We start from the raw sequence: 25,894 nt of genomic DNA on the forward strand, positions 1-25,894 counted from the left end.
ATTACGTGTGTGTGATCATATATTACACGTGTGTGAGATCATATATGACGTGTGTGTAAGGCAGGATGGGAATCTTTGGATTGGAAAACCACAGATGGCCTTCCACTTGTAATTATTCATTAGGTGTGGGTTAGGTGTTACAAACATTCCAGGACCGCACTGTTGATCTTCCCACCCTCCTCTTATCTCTACCCTCTGTCCAATTCCCTGGCATGAAAAAGCAGGATGATGCACGAGGACCATACATGGTGTGGAGGAAAGCTCTTAGCATTGTGCCCAGTCTCCACTGTTCTCTCAGGAAGATGTGTGATCACATATGACACGTGTGTGTGATCATATATGACATGTGTGTGTGATCATAAATTACATGTGTGTGTGATCAATGTTGTGAATGAATGTCTAAATCCACTACGCACTCGATACACACTCTCACACACACTCGCACTCAATACACCTTTTCACACACACACACACACACACACACACACACACACACACACACACACACACACACACACACACACACACACACTCTCACACACACACACACACACACACACGCACTCCACTCCATACGTGGTGTGGAGGAAAGCTCCTAGCAGTGTGCCCAGTCTGAACTGTGCTCTCAGGCAGTTTAAAAAAAAAAAGTCGAGACCTCTTGAGATGGACATGAAGCACGGGCACGTGTGCTTGTGACTCAGATTAATAGTCTGTGTAAGACTGGATTTGAAGGCTCTGCAAAACAGGTTTGTCAACCTTAATGATTCAACCTAGACAAAAAGTATTTGTCTAGCATTGTATTGAATCTGATAGTATTGTATTACTGTGACTGCTGACCTTTAATGTCCTGTCCCCTAACACGCTCCTCTCTTGCCTCACTCAACACACAATGTGGCTCTCTCTGACGACAGCTCAATTATACCATTGAAGGACTGGGAATCCTCTAGCATTGTATTGAATCTGATAGTATTGTATTACTGTGACTGCTGACCTTAAATGTCCTGTCCCCTAACACGCTCCTCTCTTGCCTCACTCAACACACAATGTGGCTCTCTCTGACGACAGCTCAATTATACCATTGAAGGACTGGGAATCCTCTAGCATTGTATTGAATCTGATAGTATTGTATTACTGTGACTGCTGACCTTAAATGTCCTGTCCCCTAACACGCTCCTCTCTTGCCTCACTCAACACACAATGTGGCTCTCTCTGACGACAGCTCAATTATACCATTGAAGGACTGGGAATCCTCTAGCATTGTATTGAATCTGATAGTATTGTATTACTGTGACTGCTGACCTTAAATGTCCTGTCCCCTAACACGCTCCTCTCTTGCCTCACTCAACACACAATGTGGCTCTCTCTGACGACAGCTCAATTATACCATTGAAGGACTGGGAATCCTCTAGCATTGTATTGAATCTGATAGTATTGTATTACTGTGACTGCTGACCCTAAATGTCCTGTCCCCTAACACGCTCCTCTCTTGCCTCACTCAACACACAATGTGGCTCTCTCTGACGACAGCTCAATTATACCATTGAAGGACTGGGAATCCTCTACCCAACAGATGCACTCTCTCTGACGACAGCTCAATTACACCACTGAAGGACTGTGAATCCTGTACCCAACAGAGGCACATTGCAGTTGCAAATTCGGAGGCAAAACCGTATTTGGTGTGAGACAAACAACTACTTGGGGGATAAGATGTTCTCTCTGAAGGTCAACAACTGGTGCCAGAGACCCAGAGACACAAAGATGTTGTTTGCATCTATCTGGAAATCCTTCTGATGCCAGAGGCCTAAGTTGGTGCCAGAGGTGCCCAGTGCAGCCTTTGACCCACACAATCGCATATCTAGAGGCCACTTCTGAGGCACTTTGCCTGTGCGAAACACCTTTTAAAGATAGTACACTCACGTTGTTTAAGCGGTTGTGTTATACACTTGAACCTTAATATAAAATGAGGATTTCCACTTACAACTTTACCACAACCTCACAATGTTTGCTGTTCTTGCTAACATGTGGTGCAAGCTGGGAGGAGGACGGCATGGCATCATCATGGTTAAACCTCATGACCCTGAGGTCACCCCTGTCTCATTAACATGTTTTTGAGGATGCGTCTCTCACACCTTGTTGGGTGTGTGCGTGTACAGTTCAAAAAGTACATCATCGGCCCTAATGTCATTGACGGGCAACAAGCAAAGCAACGAGCAAAGTCCGTCGCGTATGAACTAAAGTAGGGTGACCAGATTTGAGTTGATTTTAGTGAAAAAGAGGACACTTCAGCGGCGGCGTAATGTGTCCACAGACTATACAGTACGATCTTTTATTTATTGACCCTTAATAACACTAAGGTGCAGAAACAATACTGCCTCCATAGGCTATTGGCCTAAGCAATAGTGGCCAGTATAGGACTACTTTGTACTGAAATTTTCCACTGAATCTTTAAATAGTAAGATTGAAACAAAGTGCAAATGTAAATAAGAAAATTACAAAAGTTGGCCATTACACTAGACACTTTTCAGTCCTCCTGATGGTTGGGCATATTTTTCAGAAGATTGAATCTTTCCCAACAGTCGACGATTACTCATCAAGTAGGCATGAAAGTCCTTGCAGGTCATGTGCTTGAAATTGTACTGGGTGTCGTACCAAAGGCTCAAAATGATCGTATTTGGAGGAAAATTATCGTACAAGAGTCAAAGGCATAAAATACAGCTATCTTTCTACACAAATAGACGCACAACAGCCGTAACACTCGAGACATTCGCCAGTTCGTCCTCGTCGTGGCTAGTCAGCTAGTTTCCATAGTTTCAAAGATTCAGCTGCTAGCTGAGGACCCCTCAAGAAGTCTCCATGGTCTACAATCTACAAGCGCCTTGAGACAATTTTATTGTTTTGGCACTATATAAATGAAATTGAATTGTATTGAATTGAATTGAATTGAATTGAATTGAATTGAAAAGGATCTAGAGTGCGTGTTTAGTGCTAGAATCTCTACGTCCTTCTGGGCTTTCACCCTGTGCCAATTCAATTCAATTCAATTCAATTTTATTTATATAGCGTCAGAACAATAAAAATGACCTCAAGGCACTTTATCGGAGCCCGGTGAGTAAGCGCAATGGCAACAGGGGCAAGGAAAAATTCCCTGTTAATCAGGAAGGAACCTTAAGCAGAAATCACCTCATCATCACAAGAAGATATCTATTTCCTTCCATGCCTGAACAAAGAAATGACTGTGTGACTTGTGTGACTTATGAAAAGCTTGTTGACCTTACTCTGACAAAATGTAACTGGACTTGTTTCTTGTATGTACATTTGCTATTTTCCATTCCACAGAAACAGTCCCCTGGCAATGGCCCTGGTAATACCTCATGACCACATCACTCAGACGTCTGTACATGAGATGAATGCTTGTTTGTACATCTCTTGTATGTACATTTACTATTCACCATAACACAGAGACAGTCCCATTGTAAGACTGACTTTACCGGAGCTCGTTTGCCTTGCCTTATTGCCTAATTGCCTTATTTGTTTAACTAAACAGCAGCTGTCAGTTGTATGTGTGGAAGGACAGGGGTTCATGAACACTACTAAACCTGTCAGTTCCAAAAAATAATGTATTATTCATTAGTATTTTTAACATGGCTGTTGAGTTTGCTGCTGTGTCTGTTGTCGATTTCTTAGCACCGCACAGAGAGTTGCTTTTATTCCACTGGCCTTGGACTCTTAGCACCGCACAAAGAGTTGCTTTTGTTCCACTGGCCTTGGACTCTTAGCACCGCACAGAGAGTTGCTTTTGTTCCACTGGACTTGGACCTGCTGGTCTGATGGGTTCTCTGAATTGGAAATGCCGATGCCGATTACCCCCCTCCCCTTCCCTTCTTTCTATCTTGTTCCTAGTCTGGCCTCAGGTTGATGGCTTTTCCCTTTTCAGCTGGGTTCTACCCAAATCACTTTCCTATGAAAGGAATGTGCTTGCTCTTGGGGGTTCTATGAAAGGAATGTGCTTGCTCTTGGGGGGCTTTCACCCTGTGGCAGAGACAGAGCAGTCACCCCACCCAGCCTCATACCCAGCCTCATCCCCAGCCTCATCCCCAGCTCTCTGGGCCCTGGCTACAACATCAAAGCATTAAACTCTAGTATTACGGTCAGATTATGGCAGTTAGTATGGCGGTCAGATTATGGCAGTTAGTATTCTAGTCAGAATATGGCAGTTAGTATGGTAGTCAGAATATGGCAGTTAGTGGAGCACAAACTCAACCATAGTGACGGTACTCTGTCACCCACCCCCCTTTCCTACACCCCCTGCCTCAGAGGGCTCTGTGGGTTCTCTTACCCCGTGGGGCAGTGGGAGACGCAGAGGTGCAGCAGGCGGAGGTACCCCCGGGAGCAGGAGGTGCAGTCTTTGGGTGAGGCCCCGGTGCAGGTGGAGCAGACGTGGTCGCAGGAGGAGCAGAAGCCGAGCGCCTCGCCGTCAGCCTCCTCACTGGCAGGGTAGGTTCCCGCCGGGCACTCGCTTACACACGAGCCATCTGTGGGGCACGTGCATGTTAACACACACAGACACACACACACACAGACACACACACACACACACACACACACACACACACACACTCACACACACACACACACACACACATATACGTATACACACACACATATACGTATACACACACACACACACACACACACACACACACACACAAACACACACACCACATAGAGACATAGCAACGCATATACAAGGTGTGGCTATTGAATTTCAGCATGAGTCTCATTATTTACTAGCCTCACCTTCTACACCACACAGTAACATCATATGCGCAAACAAACACACAAGACAAAGACACACACACACACACACACACACACATCAAATAAAACTAATAATACAAATATTTACAGTGCACAAAATAGATATGTACACACAATAGCGTGTCGTGTCGTGACAAACCACCACTACAGTAGACCATGTTCACGGGTCTGTTGTCTGTACCTGTACATGTTGTCACACACACAAACACACACACCACATAGATACATAGCAACGCATATACAAGGTGTGGCTATTGAATTTCAGCATGAGTCTCATTATTTACTAGCCTCACCTTCTACACCACACAGTAACATCATATGCGCAAACAAACACACAAGACAAAGACACACACACACACACACACACACACACACATCAAATAAAACTAATAATACAAATATTTACAGTGCACAAAATAGATATGTACACACAATAGCGTGTCGTGTCGTGACAAACCACCACTACAGTAGACCATGTTCACGGGTCTGTTGTCTGTACCTGTACATGTTGTCTGTACCTGTACATGTTGTCTGTACCTGCACATGTTGTCTGTACCTGTACATGTGGTCTGTACCTGCACATGTTGTCTGTACCTTTACATGTTGTCTCTGCTTCCTCCCACACCTGAACAACATGAGTGACTGTTGGTGTCACTCTGACAAAAAGTAACCGGACTTGCTTCTCGTATGTACATCTACTATTTCCCATTCCACGGACGCGTGTTCAGATGCTTCCCTTTGTGTTCTTGCTGCAGGCTTCCCCTCTCTTTCCTTCTTTTTCCTTCTCTCTCCCTCTCTTTCCTTCACTTTCCTTCTTTCCTTCTCTTTTCTTCTCTTTCCCTCTCTTTCCTTCTCTTTCCTTCTTTTCTTCTTTTTCCTTCTTTCCTTCTCTTTCCTTCTCTTTCCCTCTCTTCCCCTCTCTTTCCTTCTCTTTCCCTCTCTCTTTCCTTCTCTTTCCTTCTCTTCCCTTCTTTCTATCTTGTTCCTAGTCTGGCCTCAGGTAGATGGCGTTTCCCTTTTCAGCTGGGTTCTGCCCAAGGCACTTTCCTATGAAAGGAATGTGCTTGCTCTTAGGGGTTCTATAAAAGGAATGTGCTTGCTCTTGGGGGTTCTATTAAAGGAATTTGCTTTCTCTTAGGGGTTCTATTAAAGGAATGTGCTTGCTCTTGGGGGTTCAGAAAACCACCTAGAGAGACAATGCTCCTTGTTAATACGTCAATATGTAAGGGATAATACTTAAACTTGGAAAAACTAACCAAAAACAGAAACTGAATACACTAGTGGTGGTCTGTGCACAGCTGCAAGTCTTACTGTACAGATGTGTGGGCACAGCTGCGAGTCTTACTGTACAGATGTGTGGGCACAGGTGGGAGTCTTACTGTACAGATGTGTGGGCACAGCTGCGAGTCTTACTGTACAGATGTGTGGGTACAGGTGCGAGTCTTACGGTACAGATGTGTGGGCAGGGCACAGGTGGGAGTCTTACTGTACAGATGTGTGGGCACAGTCTCAAGTCTTACTGTACAGATGTGTGGGCACAGGTGCGAGTCTTACTGTACAGATGTCTGGGCAGGGCACAGGTGTGAGTCTTACTGTACAGATGTCTGGGCAGGGCACAGGTCAGGCAGTCTGCAGGTCCTGCCCCCTCACAGGACTGGCACTGTCGATGGCACGCCTGGCATGTGAATCGGTTGGTGTGCAGAAACGTCCTGGGCGGGCAGTTGGAGTCGCCAGTCACGCCGCACATCATGGTGTTGGGGTCCAGGGCCAGACCCTTGCTACACTGGGAACACTGGTTGGGCTCGGGACCCGAACACAGCGCACACGTCCGGTGGCACTCTGCCAAATCGTTACGGTAAGGAACAGAAATACCTCCTTTTAACCGGACAGGGTATTAGCTAATCACATCTCTAACCAACCCAATCACAGTACACAAACATTTCACGTATTTGCTCGTAAAAGCTGTCAAAAGTTCACATAAGCCATTCGAGGTTATGACTCCTCATGTTGACTCTGCCAAGAGATGTGGACATTAGCAGATATAGTGTTGCGTCATTGAGATGTGGACATTAGCATATATAGTGTTGCATCATTGACCTGAGCAGTAAGAGGGTGGTGTGTGACGTGAGCCGTAAGTGGGTGGTGTGTGACGTGAGCCGTAAGTGGGGGGGGGGGGGGGGGGGGTGTGACGTGAGGAGATAAGACAGGATGGTCCAGTGTACCCTATACTAAAGGAGATAAGAAAGCATTTTATCTTCAGCATTTAGAGAATTCGACCAGCTCTTATAATGGCTGTCACTTTTATTTATTTACTTACAAGGTGAGCCGTAAGTGGGTGGTGTGTGAGCTCTTTTGTGTGAAACTGTGGAGGGCAGTGACATCATGTAACTCACCTTGGCATTCCCGTGCAGACATTTCATAGTACGTGCCCACTGGGCACTCTTTTGAACAGGTGCCCTCGTACAGCTTCGGGGTGGGCGTGGCGCACGTCTCGCAGTCATCCGCCAGCGGGCCCGAGCAGGTGGCACAGGAGGGATGGCAAGGGACGCAGTGGCCCTCGTCCAGGTCCTCAAAGTATCCCTCTGGGCAGCTGGCCTGGCACACACCATTCAGCAGCAGGTACAGGAAACTGCATTCTGTTTATGGAGGGGACCGTGAGAGCGGTTACCTCAGTATCCCCCATCTCCAACCGTTTCACATTATTCCCTATCTCCAACCATTTCACATTATTCCCTATCTCCAACCGTTTCACATTATCCCCTATCTCCAACCGTTTCACATTATCCCCTATCTCCAACCGTTTCACAGTATCCCCTATCTCCAACCGTTTCACATTATCCCCTATCTCCAACCGTTTCACATTATCTACAATTATTAGAGCACAGCTAAAGGTGCAGTCCGCAATTCTGGTGAAAGGTTGTTCATAATTTCAGCTCAGTAGCCAATCAAAGTACATCCCTCCTTTCTGAGGCAACATGTTCATTTGGCTGGAATTATTGATGGCACGGTCCAAGATACACAGAAAGTGTATCGACTGGAATCATGGATTGTACCTTTAATGTTTTCTGATTTTTTTTTGCGCCATAGAAATAGACCATCTGAGAGAGGGACTTTGAACGACACCACAAAAAATGAAGAATTATATTACTATATACTATATCCCTTCCTATTCCTTTCCTAGACCTTGTTGCAAAACTTCACGGAAAAGAAAACAGGAAAGATGTTAAGGAGAATTCAAAAGGACTTATGAAAAGACAGCCACGATACAAAAAGGAATCGGAATGCATGTGCACTAGGCTACGTAACTATGCGACAGCGGATGTTATTGATGTTGGTCATGTTGATCAGTTGTTGTTGCTGCTGCAAGGAATTGTGGGATGGCATTATCTCCTTTCCTTTTGTAAAGGATGGTCCAGTGTACCCTATACTAAAGGAGATAAAAAAGCACTTTATCTTCAGCATTTAGAGATTTCGACCAGCTCTTATAATGGCTGTCACTTTTATTTATTTATCGGTCATTTTGTGTTAGAAACCTTCCTAAGCAAAAAAGATGACATAAGACCACAGCTTTTAAATGTGACACAGCTGGCTTCTTTGCCTTGCCATACATAACTCCACCAATAGGGGGCTTTTAAGTTGACACGGTCACTAACTGGAGCAGGTCTTGTCATCTGTGCAGGTGTCACAGTGGGGAGCGCATCGTCTGCAGGTCCCGTCGGAGGCGGCGTAGCTCCTGTCCAGGGAGCAGTTGACCCGACACTGGCCACTCTCCAGGAAGTGACCCTCGGCACAGGAGAGGCACTGTGACCTCGACGCGTCGCACGTCCGACAGGGCCTCTCACACGAATCGCACGTGCCCTCCTCCGCTGCCTCGAAGAAGCCACTGGAAACAAAAAAACACATCGTCTGAAGGAACTATGTAGCACGCAGAGGCCTAAAACACTGCGCTCAAACACACATCTGAGTCAGTTAAACAGTGTGTGGAGGCCGAAACCACTGCGCTCAAACACACATCTGAGTCAGCTAAACAGTTTGTGGAGGCCTAAACCACTAGACATCAGGAATATGAGATATAAACGAGACTAAATAAAGGTTTCGTTTTTATGCTGGGAGAGCAAGGTGGTAAACACCCTGATGGTTAATGGGTTCAACCTCAGCCCTCATGCAGCACGTCACGTGCCGCACCAACCTAATCATCATTCATCATGACGGAGCTAGGATTGACCTTTAGAATATCCAACTACAGGAACGATTGGAAGATTAAACGTATAGTTTATCACGACACAGGTAGCTTTTCCATCACAGGGGAACAGATGACGTTTTTACAACACATGAACACCTTCTATAGATTAACCCACACCATGTGTGTGTGTGTATGTGTGTGTGTGTGTGTGTGTGTGTGTGTGCGTGTGTGTGTGTGTGTGTGTGTGTATGTGTGTGTGTGTGTGTGTGTGTGTGTGTGCGTGTGTGTGTGTGTGTGTATGTGTGTGTGTGTGTGTGTGTGTGTGTGTGTGTGTGTGTGTGTGTGCATACTCTACTGGTTGCACATAGAACATTCCCAGCCTTTAATGACATGTCCTTAGGCGCATGGACGTTGGAGTCTGGAGAGGAGTGAATATTTGTGTCACATTTCGAACATTCCTCCTTTATCAGCCCTGCCACGTCACTTGTGGCGCAGCTCGACTACGTGACTCTGTGGCATCCATGTGACTTCAGAAAAGCCCAGTTTGTTTTACTTTCTCAGTTATTCTTCTACTTTTTTGTCTGCTTGTATTTATTTCAGTTTTTTGTACTTATTTCTGTATCATTTTTCATCTGTTCTTGTTTTCACTGCTCCAAATGTAAAGCACTTTGAGATGTATTCTGTGTATGAAAGGTGCTATACAAATAAAGTTTATTATTATTATCATACTCACTCTAGGCAGACCAAATAAAGTTTATTATCATATTATCATGATCATACTCACTCGGGACAGTTAGACCAGCAGCGGCCCTGATGGAGGAAGAGTTTGTAAGGACCGCTCTTGCAGCTGCCGCACCTGTCGCTGGCGCCCTCACACGTCTCACAGTTAGGGGAGCACTCTTCACAGAGCTGCGTCAGCGGGTTAGCAAAGGATCCTGGGATACAGTGCTCCACGCACGCTCCCTCCTGGTCCAGGATAGAGCCTAAAGAAGCAGGAGATAGTCAAATACATAAAATAGTCGAATCAAAGTAAAGTAAAGTAAAGTAAAATAAAATAAAATAAAATAAAATAAGATAAGATAAGATAAAATAAAATAAAATAAAATAAAATAAAATAAAATAAAATAAAATAAAATAAAATAAAATAAAATAAAATGAAATGAAATGAAATGAAATGAAATGAAATGAAATTAAATTAAATTAAATAAAATTAAATTAAAAATAAATAAAAGTAAAATAAAATAAAATAAAATAAAATGAAATGAAATGAAATGAAATTAAATGAAATGAAATAAAATTAAATTAAATTAAATTAAAAATAAATAAAAGTAAAATAAAATAAAATAAAATAAAATAGCTTTACTATAATGTAAGGAACATTATGCACACCGGCCTATGGAGTGAGTGTGTGCTATATCAACTCTGAATCAGTAAATACACATACGTAGGATATAAATCAAAAAGCTCTGGGCATATTGAGTGTAACCATGGCAACACAGCCGCATTTATCTCTTGACAACCTAGACTTCGGCACCTACAGTTGAACATTAAACACGTAGCACAAAGCCTTAACATTAAACACGTAGCGCAAAGCCTTAAACGAAGTGTTGACACAACCAGCCACCTAATTGTGTTTCCATGATGGCTATTCACTCCACACACGTCTTATTTACCAAGTAAAATGAGATTAAAGGAAATTGTTTAGAATTAATATTACATAACATGCAATATTTTCTATGTACAATTTCATATAATGAATTCATATGTGTATATTATATATATATATGTTTTAATAATGTGTATTCTACTTTGTATATCATAATTTTATTGACGTACCTGTCAAACACGAGGAGCAGTCTAGAGCCTTTGGACCAAAGCATGTCTTGCATGTCACATCGCAGTAGTGACATTCACTATCCATCCCTTTCAAAGAAAGGAATTTCATCATGTCAACGACAAAGACAGAAAGAAAACTGAACACTCTTTTCCAATCAGTACTCTCGATGGGCAAACTAAACTACATGTTGTTTAAACCTCTATAGACGCACAAAAGACTTGGAACTATTGGAATTCTACATGGTTTTGTGAATACAGTTAGAATTGAAGAATTGAATTTAAAAAAACAATACCCTAGTGATACCACAAGAGGGCAGACATGTACTGGCTTTAAACCTAATGTGATGTAAATCCTGCAACAGACACTGAAAAGGCTTGCTTTATCTCATATCATAATGATCTCAACATAATTGAAGCCTTTTGTTCCTTTTGTGTAAGGTTGTGGTATCAGTGTTATGTTTGTCTGCACTGCCCATTAGTCAGTTGAGTTGACAGCTTCTGCGTGCAACAGCTCACATTGAGTTGAGCACACAAGGGTGCAATTGAATTCAATTACATTCAGTTTTATCTATATAGAACCAGAACAATACAATGGTCTCAAGGCGCTTTACAGAGCTCAGGGCCTGAAACCCTGGCTACAGGGGCAAGGAAAAACTCCATGTTCAGGAATCAGGAAGAAGCCTAAAGCAGAACCGGGCACATAAGGGGGGGCCCATCTGCTTGGGGGGGCAGAAGGGGAGGGGAAACCATCAGAAGCATGGCAGGCAGGCACTCACCGTCGAAATACTGGCCCTGCATGCAGGTAAGCACGGGGCACTGGCCATAGACGGGCAGGTTGCCACTGGGGCACAGGTCACAGTCCCTCATGTGTGAGCCGTGGCACGTCTGGCAGGAGCTGTGACACGACTGGCAGCGCCACCCGCTGCCGTCTCCGAACGTGCCGTCAGGACACTCTTTGACACAGTCAAAACCTAACACAGCGGAGGGACGAGAGAATGAATGAATACGTGAGTGAGTGAGTGAGTGAGTGAGTAAATGAATGAATGAATGAATGAATGAATGAATGAATTAATTAGTTAATACGTGAGTGAGTGAGAGATTCAGAGAATGAATGAATAAGTGGGTGAGTGAGTGAGTGAGTGAGTGAGTGAGTGAGTAAGTGAATGAATGAATGAATGAATGAATGAATGAATGAGTGAAAGAATGAATGAATAAGTGAGTGGGTGAGTGAGAGAATGAATAAGTGAGTGGGTGAGTGAGTGAAAGAATGAATGAATAAGTAAGTGGGTGAGTGAGAGAATGAATAAGTGAGTGGGTGAGTGAGTGAGATTAGCATTAGATAAGTTCTCCTTTAGTCACTTTGTGAGACTCTTCCAGCGGTCCCACAGGACACATCCAAGATTGGGCCTAACTGGCACAAATCTGGCCCTGGATTGAACGAGTTCTCGGAGGGAATAGAGGGAGACACAGCTCACACGTGGGGAACTATATGCACACACACACACACACACACACACACACACACACAAACACACAAGCCACGGAAACACCTACAATCAAACCTTTAGGCAGGCAACGATTGGGCCTTAACTCAGGCTAGCCGAATTCATGCCAAAGTCCTACTTCTCATTAGCCATGGACACCATCCTATCAGACAAGCACTTCACCAATCACTATACGATATCCTTACCCTAGCCACGGACACTATCCTATCAGACACCAATACGATATCCTTACCCTAGCCACAGACACTATCCTATCAGTCACCATACGATATCCTTACCCTAGCCACAGACACTATCCTATCAGACACCATACGATATCCTTACCCTAGCCACAGACACTATCCTATCAGACACCATACGATATCCTTACCCTAGCCACAGACACTATCCTATCAGACAACACTTCACCAAGGTGGATCTTAGGAGATGATATCCCTACAATATTGAATAACTGGAGGCCAACACACACACACACACACACACACACACAGACACACACACACATTGAATAACTGGAGGCCAACACGAATTTTCTGTTCTGCTGACTACAACAGACAAAAACAAAAACAGTTAAATATCCCAACTTTTAATATGTCAATACTACACTAACTTTTTTAATTTTTTCAAATGTTTTTCTGTTTCTGCTTTTTTTGTTTTGTGAAAAGAAAATTTAACCGATAAGTGTAACACGCCCCCACGCTAGATCAGTGTAGTTTTGAGAGTGCTTTAATAGTCAGCAGTAACTCAAGGACAGTACCCCGGTGTGGCCAGCAGAGGGAGAAATTGTTCAACAATTGGATATCCTGTGACACAACAACTACATCTCACCTCGAATGTTATGAATAATGTTACACATGAAAAATGGTCTTGTAGCTACGGATGTACTGCTGTGGTGTTCTTGTACTACAGCTGGTTGGTACTAAGGGTTTATCTGATCAGCTTCACTATTTGACAGCTGAGAAAAAGTACATACTGTTCATGGTATAAGGTATAAAACATTACATTATACTGTTCTTGAAGTATACATAACATGATACACACAACATTACATGATATGTATACTGACACATATAAGATTTCACAACCACTCCTCCCATTTCTCCACAGACCCACTGAGACACACAACACACCCACACACACCACACACACACACCCACACACACACCAACACACACACCAACACACACACACACCCCACACACACCAACACACACACACCCACACACACACCACACACACACACACACACCTCACACACACACACCTCACACACACACCAACACACAGACACCCCACACACACACACCTCACACACACACACACCCCACACACACCTCACACCAACACACACACACCCAAACACACCTCACAAACACACATACCAACACACACACACACCACACACACACACACACAAACACCACATACACCAACACCCCCCCCCCACACACACACACACACACACACCCCACACACAGAGAGACGCACAGCAGAATACACCTGATCACATGACCTCCACAGTGATCTGAGACTTCTAAACTTTCTCTTTTCTGTTCATTCACAAATGTATGGAGTCGTCACAGTTCATCACTCCCTTCCTCTTTCTCTCTCTCTCTCTCTCTCTTTCTGTCAACATTCACAAATGTATGGAGTCGTCACAGTTCATCATCCCCCTTCCTCTCTCTCTCTCTCTCTCTCTCACATTCCGTCAGACTGGCCAGCCATTAAGCAAACAACCCAACTGACCTGAGAGTGGAAACCAAACCTGTTCATTGTTTCCAAATGAGGATCAGAGGATAGGGGTAGTAGTGATGTCACACCCTTTTCTAAATATATGTCATTTTAAAGGCTTCGTCTGTCAACACGACTGTGACATAGTTTTAACATCTCCATTAACCCATCCATGGCGTTTCTTGTTATGACACTATGTTCGTACTCTACTGTTTTGCATTGGGGTCATCTGCATTCAGCCCTGATTTGCCAGCCAAATGAAAGGCCGCTGCCCAAGCGATGACCTGAATGTGTAGCCAAGGAGCAACAACAACAGCAACAATAACAGAGTAATGCAGATTGGTCATTATTTAAAGGTGTAGTCTTCAATTATAATCCATTGCACTTTTTGTCAAATTCAGCTGAATTCACCTCACATTCCTCAAACTGGGAGTGCAGTGTGAAAGAAAATTGAGCTCTGTGTGTGTGTGTGTGTGTGTGTGTGTGTGTGTGTGTGTGTGTGTGTGTGTGTGTGTGTGTGTGTGTGTGTGTGTGTGTGTGTGTGTGTGTGTGTGCGGTGCTGCGACAGTTCCATGATGGTATGAATGCTAGGGTGACAATAGGAGGACAAGAGTCTGCCTCCTTCCCTGTGTGCACAGGGGTCAGGCAGGGGTGTGTACTAGCACCAGTGCTCTTTAACATCTTCCTCCTATGCGTCACCCAGCTTCTCCATAAGGAAATTGAGGACAACAGCGGGGTGACAGTGGTCTATAGGCTAGATGGCAACCTCTTTAACATCAGGAGGCTGCAAGCAACCACCAAGCTGCACAGAGTGAGGGTCCTTGAGCTGCAGTATGCAGATGACTGCGCTCTTGTGGCTCACACTCCACAAGACCTCCAGGCTGTCCTGGATGCAGCTGTGAAGGCTTACAGCAGGATGGGGCTGACCATCAACATCACCAAAACAGAGGTAGTCTGTCAGTGGAGCACCAACATCCCACCCACGCCACCCATCTTCAACATCACTGGTAAGAATCTGTCTGTAGTACCATCATTCAAATACCTGGGGAGTATCCTCTCTGAGGACAATAACATCAACAATGAGGTCCAGAACAGAATCAATCAAGCATCAGCTGCCTTTGGGAGACTCAGGCGCCGGGTCTTCCAAAACAAGAACTTATATCACTACACAAAAATCTCTGTGTATCAAGCAGTTTGCATCACCACCCTCCTCTACAGTTGTGAAGCATGGGTCACTTACAGCCGCCATGTGAAGTCCCTGGAGCATTTTCACATCCGCTGTCTCCAGCGAATGCTAGGAATCACTTGGCGTGACCGAGTGCCACACACCGAGATCCTCAGGAGAGCAGGCTGTAGGAGCATTGAGGCCACCATCACCCACTACCAGCTACGATGGCTGGGGCACGTTATAAGGATGCCCCTCAATCGGCTGCCTCACAAAGTGCTGTATGGCCAGCTCGCCCAAGGCCAACGCTCTGCTGGAGGGCAGAAGAAGCGCTATAAAGACCAGATCAAAACAGCGCTAAAGAAGTGCAAAATCAGGCCTGGGGACCTGGAGGGCTTGGCTGCTGACCGTAACACCTGGCGTCAGATGTGCCAAGACGGGACCAAAGCACTGGAGGAGGACAGGACAGCCAGGAGACAGGAAAGGCAAGAAAGAAGGCATACAAGAAAAACAACCAAGGTTGCCAGTACCACCACTACTACATTCGCATGTCCCACCTGCGACAAGACCTGTGGATCCAGGATAGGACTATACAGCCACCAGAAAACTCACCGTTGAGAGTCAGAAGTGGACGTCATCATCGGCCTCGATGGACAACTACAAGCAAGCAAGCAAGCAAGTGTGCGGTGTGTGAACTCAAGAAAACTGAGCTCTGTGTGTGTGTGTGTGTGTGTGCGGTGTGTGAACTCAAGAAAACTGAGCTCTGTGTGTGTGTGTGTGTGTGTGTGTGTGCGCGCGGTGTGTGAACTCAACAAAACTGAGCTCTGTAAGTGGGAAACAGACAAAGAGGCTCGGCCCAAGCAATACACAATTCCAGCCAATCAGCACACTGCTTCAGGAGCATGGAAGGGAGGGGTGTCATGTCAATGTCTGTTGAGCGTAAATATCCAGAATTTGCCCAAATCTAGGCACCCACCTTTAAACTCTCCTTCAGTTAAAAACCCAGAGAAGAGAAGTGAAGGGAAGTAGAGGTGCTTGTGAAAGCGGTTACCATTGAAGAGCAGGAAGAGAGGAAGAGCAGGAAGAGAGGAAGAGCAGGAAGAGAGGAAGAGCAGTAAGAGGAAGAAGCAGAGAAGAGCAGGAAGAGGGGAAGAGCTGGAAGAGAGGAAGAGCAGGAAGAGCAGGAAGAGAGGAAGAATGGGAAGAGGGGAATAGCAGAATGAGAGGAAGAGCAGGAAGAGGAGGAAGAGAGGAAGAATGGGAAGAGGGGAATAGCAGAATGAGAGGAAGAGCAGGAAGAGGAAGAAGGTGGGAAGAGCAGGAAGAGGAAGAAGGGGGGAAGAGGGGACGAGCAGGAAGAGAGGACGAGCAGGAAGAGAGGACGAGCAGGAAGAGAGGATTATTGCTTGAATGCTGCTCCTCTCAGAGAACTCAGAGAAGGGAAGGGAAACAGCGGTGCTCAGGGGAACAGCGGTGCTCATGGAAGGGAAGGGGAACAGCGGTGCTCAGGGGAACAGCGGGGCTCATGGAAGGGAAGGGGAACAGCGGTGCTCAGGGAAGGGGAACAGCGGGCTCAGGAAGGGAAGGGAACAGCGGTGCTCAGGGAAGGGGAACAGCGGGGCTCAGGAAGAAGGGGAACAGCGGGGCTCGGAAGGGAAGGGGAACAGCGGTGCTCAGGGAAGGGGAACAGCGGTGCTCATGGAAGGGAAGGGGAACAGCGGGGCTCATGGAAGGGAAGAGGAACAGCGGTGCTCGGGGAAGGGAAGGGGAACAGTGGTGCTCAGGGAAGGGGAACAGCGGGGCTCAGGGAAGGGGAACAGCGGGGCTCAGGGAAGGGAAGGGGAACAGCGGTGCTCAGGGGAACAGCGGTGCTCATGGAAGGGAAGGGGAACAGCGGTGCTCATGGAAGGGAAGGGGAACAGCAGTGCTCAGGGAAGGGAAGGGGAACAGCGGTGCTCGGGGAAGGGAAGGGGAACAGCGGTGCTCAGGGGAACAGCGGTGCTCATGGAAGGGAAGGGGAACAGCGGTGCTCATGGAAGGGAAGGAGAACAGCGGTGCTCAGGGGAACATCGGTGCTCATGGAAGGGAAGGGGAACAGCGGGGCTCAGGGAAGGGAAGGGGAACAGCGGTGCTCAGGGGAACAGCGGTGCTCATGGAAGGGAAGGGGAACAGCGGTGCTCATGGAAGGGAAGGGGAACAGCGGTGCTCAGGGGAACAGCGGTGCTCATGGAAGGAAAGGGAACAGCGGGGCTCAGGGAAGGGAAGGGGAACAGCGGTGCTCAGGGGAACAGCGGTGCTCATGGAAGGGAAGGGGAACAGCGGTGCTCGGGGAAGATCACGGTACCGTTGAGGAAGTGTCCAGGCTGGCAGGCCAGGCAGAGGGTGCTGCTGTGGCAGTCAGTGCACTGGGACGGGCAGCTCTGACACACACCCCTCACCCCATCCTCATAGGTCCTCTGGGGGCAGTGCCTCCTGCACTGGTACCGATAGCTGTAAAAACACACACACACGCACACGCACACGCACACACACACACACACACACACACACACACACACAAACACACACACACACTCACACACACACACACACACACACACACACACACACACACACACACACAGACAGAGATACATTAGGTTACCTTGATAGGAGTCAAACACTCAGAAAAAGATTTTCACCAGTTTTCACCAGTTAGTTACAGTTTGTTCCTTTATATAATATCAAGTATATTCTTCCTAAAATTTAAAAAAGGGAGATCATGAAGACTGGTGGAGCATTTTGTCAAGAGTCAAGTCACAAGTGGTGAATAACATGATGGATTACGAGCACAAATTATATTTTTGTGTTTGATTTGTAGGTGCACCTACTTTATGGAAGGACAGTGGCTGCTACATTACTGCATGTATAATCAAATAATCCTTGTGATTGTGCTTAGTTATAGTTATGTATTAATCCTTGTGATTGTGCTTAGTCATAGTTATGTTGCCATCCGAGTTGCAGTCACATGACTGTGTTGTCTGCCGTCTCATTTTAAGGAAAGGGGTTGATGACTAAACGTGTAAGAAAAGCCATTTATTTCCCTAAGATCTCTTCATCAAGACCTACTGCTGCAGTTACAATATCAACCTTGAACTGACGCAGCAACATGGGCTTGACATTGTCTTTGTCCCGCTGCAGACGCTTTCAGTAAGTCCTTTATGAGTAATCGGACTGACAGAAGAGTGTGAGTCCTTTATGAGTAATTGGACTGACAGAAGAGTGTGATTTTCAGATCAAAAGCTGTGAGAGGCTTTCATCTGCCAGTGGGCACATTAGTCAGATGACCCTGCTGCTGCTGCTGGACTGGGTGTCTGTGGACGTCAGCCGTCAGCCGCTCGCTGCGTGGAAGCCAGAGACGTCACAGAACACCCACGGGAGGAGGGGCCCCACCCCAGAGAACCTCACTGCGTGCTGCTCGCCACACACACTGCACACCTCATTGTTCTCCCGCGTTCTAGAATCCAAGGCTCACTCCGGGCGGAACAGCGGTTTCAAGGGGGCTGACACTCACGGGATTCCGTCCGCTGAAACTTCATCTTGTGGTCCCTTCTGCCTGTCTGTCATAAGTTCTGACTGATCTGGGGACAGTGGGGGTGCATGTGCACTGGCACACTGGCTCTGTGGCCCGTAGCCAAGCAATGTGGATCTCTCAGGCTGTTCCACAGCAGCCTCTGGGACTGCCTTTGTGTGTCAGATAAGAGAGACGTCTGTTCAGGCTGGAGGGGGAGTGTGGGGCTGAGCATACAGCCACACACACAGATTCGATTACAGGCAGGTCATACAGCAGGAACTCACAGGCACAATGGTGGGAGGTGACAGGGGTGATACAGGTGATTGTAGTATGGCTGTTTCAGTATGTGTGTGTGTGTGTGTGTGAACATGTGTGTAGTTAAGTATGTGTGTTGTTAAGTATGTGTGTGTGTGTGTGTATGTGTATATGTGTGCGTGTCGTGTGTATGTGAATGTGTATGTATATGTGTGTGTCAGAGTGTGTGCCTGTGTATGTGTATGTGTGTGTGAGAGTGTGTGCATGTGCATGTGCATGTGTGTGTGTGAGAGTGTGTGTATGTGTGTGTGTGTGTGTGTGTGTGTTGATAGAGAGTGTGTGTGTGGTGTCTGTTTGTAGTGTGTGTGTGGTGTGTGAGAGAGAGAGAGAGAGAGGCGAGAGAGAGAGAGAGAGGAGAGAGAGAGGTGGTGTTGTGTGTGTGTGTGTGTGTGTGTGTGTGTGTGTGTGTGTGTGTGCCATGCTGCTTGTTCTGCTCCCCCTGCTGTGTTGCTGGGTGCAGTAGGCTGAGGCCAGCTTTCCTGTTTGAAGAGGAACAGCTGCAGGAGCCACAACACATCCATCACCGCGCGCACACACACACACACACACGCGCGCGCGCGCCCTCACACACACACACACACACACACACACACACACACACCACATCCATCACTGCGCACAAAACCAGCTGATACACACCAGGGCCTTTCAATGACTACCACAAATAAAACGGAGAAAAGAAAAGAAGAAAAGAAAAAAGAGAGAACTAGAAGAGCTGCCCCACTCTCAGTACATATTAGCGACCCTGAGGAATGCCTCTATGCAAACACTTGTTTGGACATTTGTTAGAACTTTGGTGTATGTCCGCATTTCAATGAGTTATCAGTCATGTTCCGCCGTTAGTAAATGTTCCAAACTATGGCGCTAGTGAGGGCAGGTTTTACTTGGGAAAGTATCCGAAAACTGACACTTGAAAACTGACACGTTGAATATAAACTTATTAGTGCTTTTCTCGAACTGTTGTGAAAAGCGTTTACGACTCAGGGGAGAGAGTATAATAATAATAATAATAATAATAATAATAATAATAAACTTTATTTGTTGTATAGCACCTTTCATGCTAAACAATGCAGCTCAAAGTGCTTAAATATAAAGAAGTAGAATACAAAGGAGTAGACATTTAACACAAGATTTTAAAAGGTTACTCCTCAAACTTCACTTGTGTGTGTGTGTGTGTGTGTGTTTGAGAGAGAGAGTGTGTATATAAAGAAGTAGAATATAAAGGATTAGACATTTAACACAAGATTTAAAAAGGTTACTCCTCAAACTTCACAAAGAATGACCAGCTCAAGGAAAACAGCTGCTTCCATGGCAACAGGGCAAGCACAATGAGGGTGTGCAGCATGTACTCCCCCTCTCCATCTCTCTGTCTCTCTCTCTCTTTCCCTTTCCTCTCTCTATCCCTCACCCCCTCTCCTCTCTCTCTCTGTCTCTCTCTCCCTCTCCTCTCCTCTCTCTCTCTCTCTCTTTCCCTCTCCTATCTCTCTGTCTACCTCTTTGATTCCCTCCATCTGACCAACCACCTCTTAGCCTTTACTTATCTGTAGACAAACAGTGGGAAGGGCATCTTATTCATGTCCATGCTGTGGTATGTGCTGTGTGTGTGTGTGTGTCTGTGTGTTTGTGCATGTGTGTGTGTGTGTGTGTGTGTCTGTGTGTCTGTGTGTGTGTGTGTGTGTGTGTGTGTGTGTGTGTGTGTGTGTGTGTGTGTGTGTGTGTGTGTGTGTGCTGTGTGTGTGTGTGTGTGTGTGTGCTGTGTGTGTGTGTGTGTGTGTGTGTGTGTGTCTGTGTGTCTGTGTGTGTCTGTGTGTGTGTGTGTGTGTGTGAGAGTGAGATTGTGTGCCTGTGTATGTGTATGTGTGAAAGAGAGACAGCGAGAGAAAAAGTTGGGGAGAGAGAGAGAGAAAGAGCAAGGAGGGAACTCTGATGGCGATGAACAGAGGGAGAGAGAGAGAGAGAGAGGGAGAGAGAGAGAGGGAGAGTGAGAGGGAGAGAGAGAGAGAAAGAGCAAGGAGGGAACTCTGACGGCGATGAACAGAGAGAGGCTTCAACCTGCATGAAGTGGCTCTGTGTTGGTGTGGTGGGCAGGGGCTCAGGTATCCGAGCGTGGTGTGTGTGTGTGTGTGTGTGTGTGTGTGTGTGTGTGTGTGTGTGTGTGTGTGTGTGTGTGTGTGTGTGTGGTGTGTGTGTGTGTGTGTGTGGTGTGTGTGTGTGTGTTTGTGTGTGTGTTTGTGTGTTTGTGTGTGTGTGTGTGAGTGACTCTGTGTTGGTGAGGTGGGGCAGGGGCTCAGGTATCCGAGCGTGACCGCACAGTAAGTAACCTGAAGCACACAATGCCAGGGGCCTGAATGCAGGGGCACCCGAACACAATCACGGCCTGTTCTCCGCACACACACACACACACACACACACATACCACTACACTACACTGGAGCTGAGTTCAATAACAGCCGGAGCTGCTCTGTTTATGTTTACATGTGCATGTGGGCTGTTTTTGTTTGTTGTTTTGGTGTTTTGGCGCTGGGGTGATAAAGCTTCTTCTGTGGTTGAAAGAAAGAGAGAGAGAGAGAGAGAAGTCTGTGAAGAAAGCTGACGGTTTCATGATGTTGTAAATCCTCTTTGGTTTGTGTCTGTGTTGAGTTCAGTGCCCTTTGGGTGACGTGATATACGCACTGAGCGCCTCTGCATTCTCTCTGCCTGCAGAATCCACTGGGCGAGTCAGTATCAGCCTTACAGACACACCGGGTTCAGTATCAGATCTACAGACACACCGGAGTCAGTATCAGCACGACAGACACACCGGGTTCAGTATCAGCACTACAGACACACCGGGTTCTTTAAACACCAACCATCTACTGGCATCTTTAAACACCAATCATCTACAGGCATCTTTAAACACCAATCATCTACAGGCATCTTTAAACACCAATCATCTACAGGCATCTTTAAACACCACCCATCTACAGGGCATCTTTAAACACCACCCATCTACAGGTATCTTTAAACACCAACTATCTACAGGCATCTTTAAACACTAATCATCTACAGGCATCTTTAAACACCAACCATTTTCACAGCATCAAACCCCTACTTTTTCAAAATGATGTTACAAACTGTTAGGTGAAAATTCACCCTTGTTACCTCAGGACTCCGGAGTTGCATATAAGTATATTTATTGGACAAACAACAATTGCAATCGGGCTCACTCCCAGCACAAGGTTGAAAAGTGAAGCCCTGATAAACACATCGCACAAGGTTTATATAGACAGAAGTTTAGTTTTCAGCAGGGATAACCACGTGGTGGATCTCTGACGTCCGAGGCTCCCTATATTGCAAGGATGGCAGTTTTGCACAAGGTCGGAAGAAGTTTATCACCTCTGGTCTAAACATGCTCTTGTACAAATGCAGACTAAGTGGCACCTAATATTCTAAGTTACACCCATGCAGAAACACAGAAAAGCCATGTTCCTGCTTACATAAGTACATGATTCATATAAGGTAATTAATAATACAAGGCACTTGATTATTATATTCTGAAGTCATTGACAGTGTTTCGAAATTATCTCCATCACAAACAATGTTGTGTTTGCCTTCTATTCCTTCATAAAAATATGATCTCAATGGGATAGCACCCATGAGAGTGTGGCAGGGGTGGAATCCCAGCAGAAGAACAGAATATGAGGAGAGGAAAGGAGAGATGAGGAGAAGGGAGAGAGGAGAGGAGAGAGGATAGAGAGAAAGGGAGAGGGGAGAGGAGAGGAGAGGAGAGGAGAAGGGAGATGAGAAGAGAGAGGGCAGAGAGATGAGGGGAGGAGAGGAGAGATGACGGAAGGATAAGGGAGATGAAAGGAGAGGAGAGAGGAGAGAGAGAAAGGGAGTTGGGAGGAGAGAGGGCAGAGAGATGAGGGGAGGAGAGGAGAGATGAAGGAAGGAGAAGAGAGATAGGAGAGGAGAGGAGAGATGAAGGAAGGAGAAGAGAGAAGAGAGAGAAAGGGAGAGGCGAGATGAGAGGAGAGGAGAGGAGAAGGGAGATGAGAGGAGAGAGGTCAGAGAGATGAGGGGAGGAGAGGAGAGGAGAGATGAGGAGAGGAGAGGAGAGAAGAGAGATGAGAGGAGAGATGATGCACTCGTACAACCCCTAGAAGAGAGGGGAGGAGAGGAGAGATGGATGAGATAAGAGGAAAGAGGCTAGGAGAGCGAAAAGTCATACTTACAGGAAGTATCCATCGGTGCAGCTGTTGCAAAGCTCCGGGTCATCTGTTTGTGAGGACAAAAGAAAAGGTCAGCACAAATGGGACCACACGGCACCAGTAAGGGAGACTGTGCAGTCTTCAATCGGACCACACGGCACCAGTAAGAGAGACTGTGCAGTCTTCAATCGGACCACACGGCACCAGTAAGAGAGACTGTGCAGTCTTCAATCGGACCACACGGCACCAGTAAGAGAGACTGTGCAGTCTTCAATCGGACCACACAGCACCAATACAGGAGACTGTGCAATCCTCAACATCAGAGGCTTACCTGGAGAACATGATTTACAGCCCGTCTCACAGTCAACACACTCGCCCGTCTCAGGATCCTCCACCTGCCCTGAAATTAGGTGGAGAAATACTTTTCAGTCGTGTGCTTAGTTGTTTTTCTAGTACAGCATCATAACTTCTACCTCTTTCTTTTTTTAAATCGCATAAAGCATCGTAACTCCCAATTGATGGCTTTCTTTCCTTCTTATCTTGTCTATGCTCCTAGACTGGTGTACAACAGTTTGATTTGTTCATAAAATGACTATAAAATGACCCACTCTACATAGCGCCACCATGTGATAGACTCACCCACTCTACACAGGGCCACCTGGCAGAGCCCGCTGAAGAGCCTGTAGCCCTCCCTGCACTTGGCACAGATGCGGGCATCAGCACACAGCTCGCAGTTGACCATGCAGGGCAGGCAGGCGTAGCGGGCGCGGTCCGGGTAGGTGGTGCGTGGGCAGTGGGGCCTGCAGTGCCCCTGGTGGAGGAAACGTTCCAGGCCCTCCTCATCTGCAGACGGGAGAGCGTAAGAAGAACAACGACATCTCAGTTACAATGTGATGTACTAGGGCAAAGAGCGCAATGTAGAGATGTGTTTTTGAATGCGTATCACTTTAATGTGTTTTTGAATGCGTATCACTTTAATGCGCTCGGCTGACTCCTGCACACTGGGGCCATATGTCACAGTGCATATGGCACAGTGTAGAGATGCCCCGCGGACGGAGGTGAGCAGACCTTGCATTTGTGTTTTTCATGTGTGTAACATTAAATCACACAAAGTGATCTTTTCCCCGCAGTGTGTGCTTGGCCTCTCTGTACTGGGTGCACCTGCATTCAAATCGCTGACTTGTGCACCAGCCACCTGACGTGTATTTATACAGTGTGTGTGTGTGTGTGAGTGTGTGTGACATGCGTATTTATACACGTGTGTGTGTGTGAGAGTGTGTGTGACTGTATTTATACAGTGCAACTAACCATGCATTTTGTCTGTGACGAGACCAAGGGCGTTGGTTTACTCTCTTTACTGACGAACGATTTTCGATTTTACGATCGACCGTCTGCAATCAAGTAAAGGTCCTGGTATTAACTAATAATTAATTAACATCATCTCAGTGGAAATGGATCGGTTTCCGTTCCAGTCAGGTGACTGGTATTAACCAATCTTTAATTAATACAACTTCCAGGTATACGGATCCTTTACCATTACGCCGTTCCACTACCTACGCCTGCTAAATGAGTAAATGTACATTTCTGAAGGTGCTTTACATAACTGTACAGCTATACCCCAGCAAGCACACAGACGGCAGCAAGTTCAAACTCTCTATTACTGTAACAGGAAGAAGCCATGAGCAGGACCCAGCTCTAAAGGGGGGGTCCATTTGCCTGCGACCGGCCTGGGAAAAACATGGAAGGAGAAGGGGGGGTGAGAGAGATACTCTCAGACAGCATCTCCGTAATGTGCCAGCCTCCTCCGATTACTCTACTTCCTGTGCCTAATGAAGGCTCCATTAGCTGGGGCTGAGGAGACCACCCTTACAGGAAATGCCCGCCCCCCCATGCCTAATGCAGACCCTTCTGGGAAAGAGAATCAATGGCTGTGCCCTCCTAATAGATCAACCCCCCCCTCTCTCAAGCCAAGTGGTTCTAAGCGTCACATGGGCAATAGGATATTAGTGAACGTTGCCAACTGTATGAAAGTTCACTGCATGAAATAAATCACTGTTGGTACATCCACACACACACACACCCCACACGCACACTGCAATGTCTATGCTATCTAGCCTTGTGATTTTTGTATTTGTTGTTACAGACACAGACATAAAAAAGAAAAATAAGGAAAAATAAAATAAATAACATTTGAGGCACAATCAAAGTCGTATTTTCATTAAGCAGGCATTTAACAGCGACACACAGTGCAAGAAAATTTATATTTTTTTCAATAATTTCTCTCACTAGGATTTCAGCTGTTTGGTGTTGGCACCGTTAGCATCATGCCCAAGCAGTCAAACTGCAGGAGCACACGCCATTGCCAGCTCCAGTGCTGAAACCCTGTCTGTGTCGCTGCCATCGTTTGAAGCCCGTCAGCCTGGGATGGCCTTAAATAGCTAATGTCAGGGTGAGGACACAGCCTGACGGGGTTTGGTGACGACAAACAAGGGCGAGCAGGAGCAGGAGCAGAGGAGTGCTCCAGGCGGCAGTGTGGTGGTTTGGTGTGCCGCCGACTAACATCTCGCCACCTGCAGCGTGCTCCGACATGCAGCACCT

General features: G+C 46.4%; 1 protein-coding gene across 1 annotated transcript in view; it reads right to left on the bottom strand.

Annotated features, from left to right (window-relative positions):
• LOC122130222 (proprotein convertase subtilisin/kexin type 5-like) overlaps window positions 1-25,894 on the bottom strand; it is a 32,234-nt gene that overhangs the window by 3,791 nt on the left and 2,549 nt on the right. The window contains exons 2-12 of the mRNA XM_042704882.1: window positions 23,936-24,139; window positions 23,628-23,696; window positions 23,321-23,363; window positions 17,583-17,728; window positions 11,614-11,808; window positions 10,838-10,924; window positions 9,786-9,984; window positions 8,472-8,701; window positions 7,212-7,454; window positions 6,412-6,657; window positions 4,337-4,532 (exon numbers count right to left, since the gene is read on the bottom strand). Of these exons, the coding sequence (XP_042560816.1) occupies window positions 4,337-4,532; window positions 6,412-6,657; window positions 7,212-7,454; window positions 8,472-8,701; window positions 9,786-9,984; window positions 10,838-10,924; window positions 11,614-11,808; window positions 17,583-17,728; window positions 23,321-23,363; window positions 23,628-23,696; window positions 23,936-24,139 (1,858 nt within the window). The remainder of the gene's footprint in view (window positions 1-4,336; window positions 4,533-6,411; window positions 6,658-7,211; window positions 7,455-8,471; window positions 8,702-9,785; window positions 9,985-10,837; window positions 10,925-11,613; window positions 11,809-17,582; window positions 17,729-23,320; window positions 23,364-23,627; window positions 23,697-23,935; window positions 24,140-25,894) is intronic.

The sequence above is a fragment of the Clupea harengus genome, unplaced genomic scaffold (genome assembly GCF_900700415.2).
Source record: "Clupea harengus unplaced genomic scaffold, Ch_v2.0.2, whole genome shotgun sequence".
NCBI lineage: Eukaryota > Metazoa > Chordata > Actinopteri > Clupeiformes > Clupeidae > Clupea > Clupea harengus.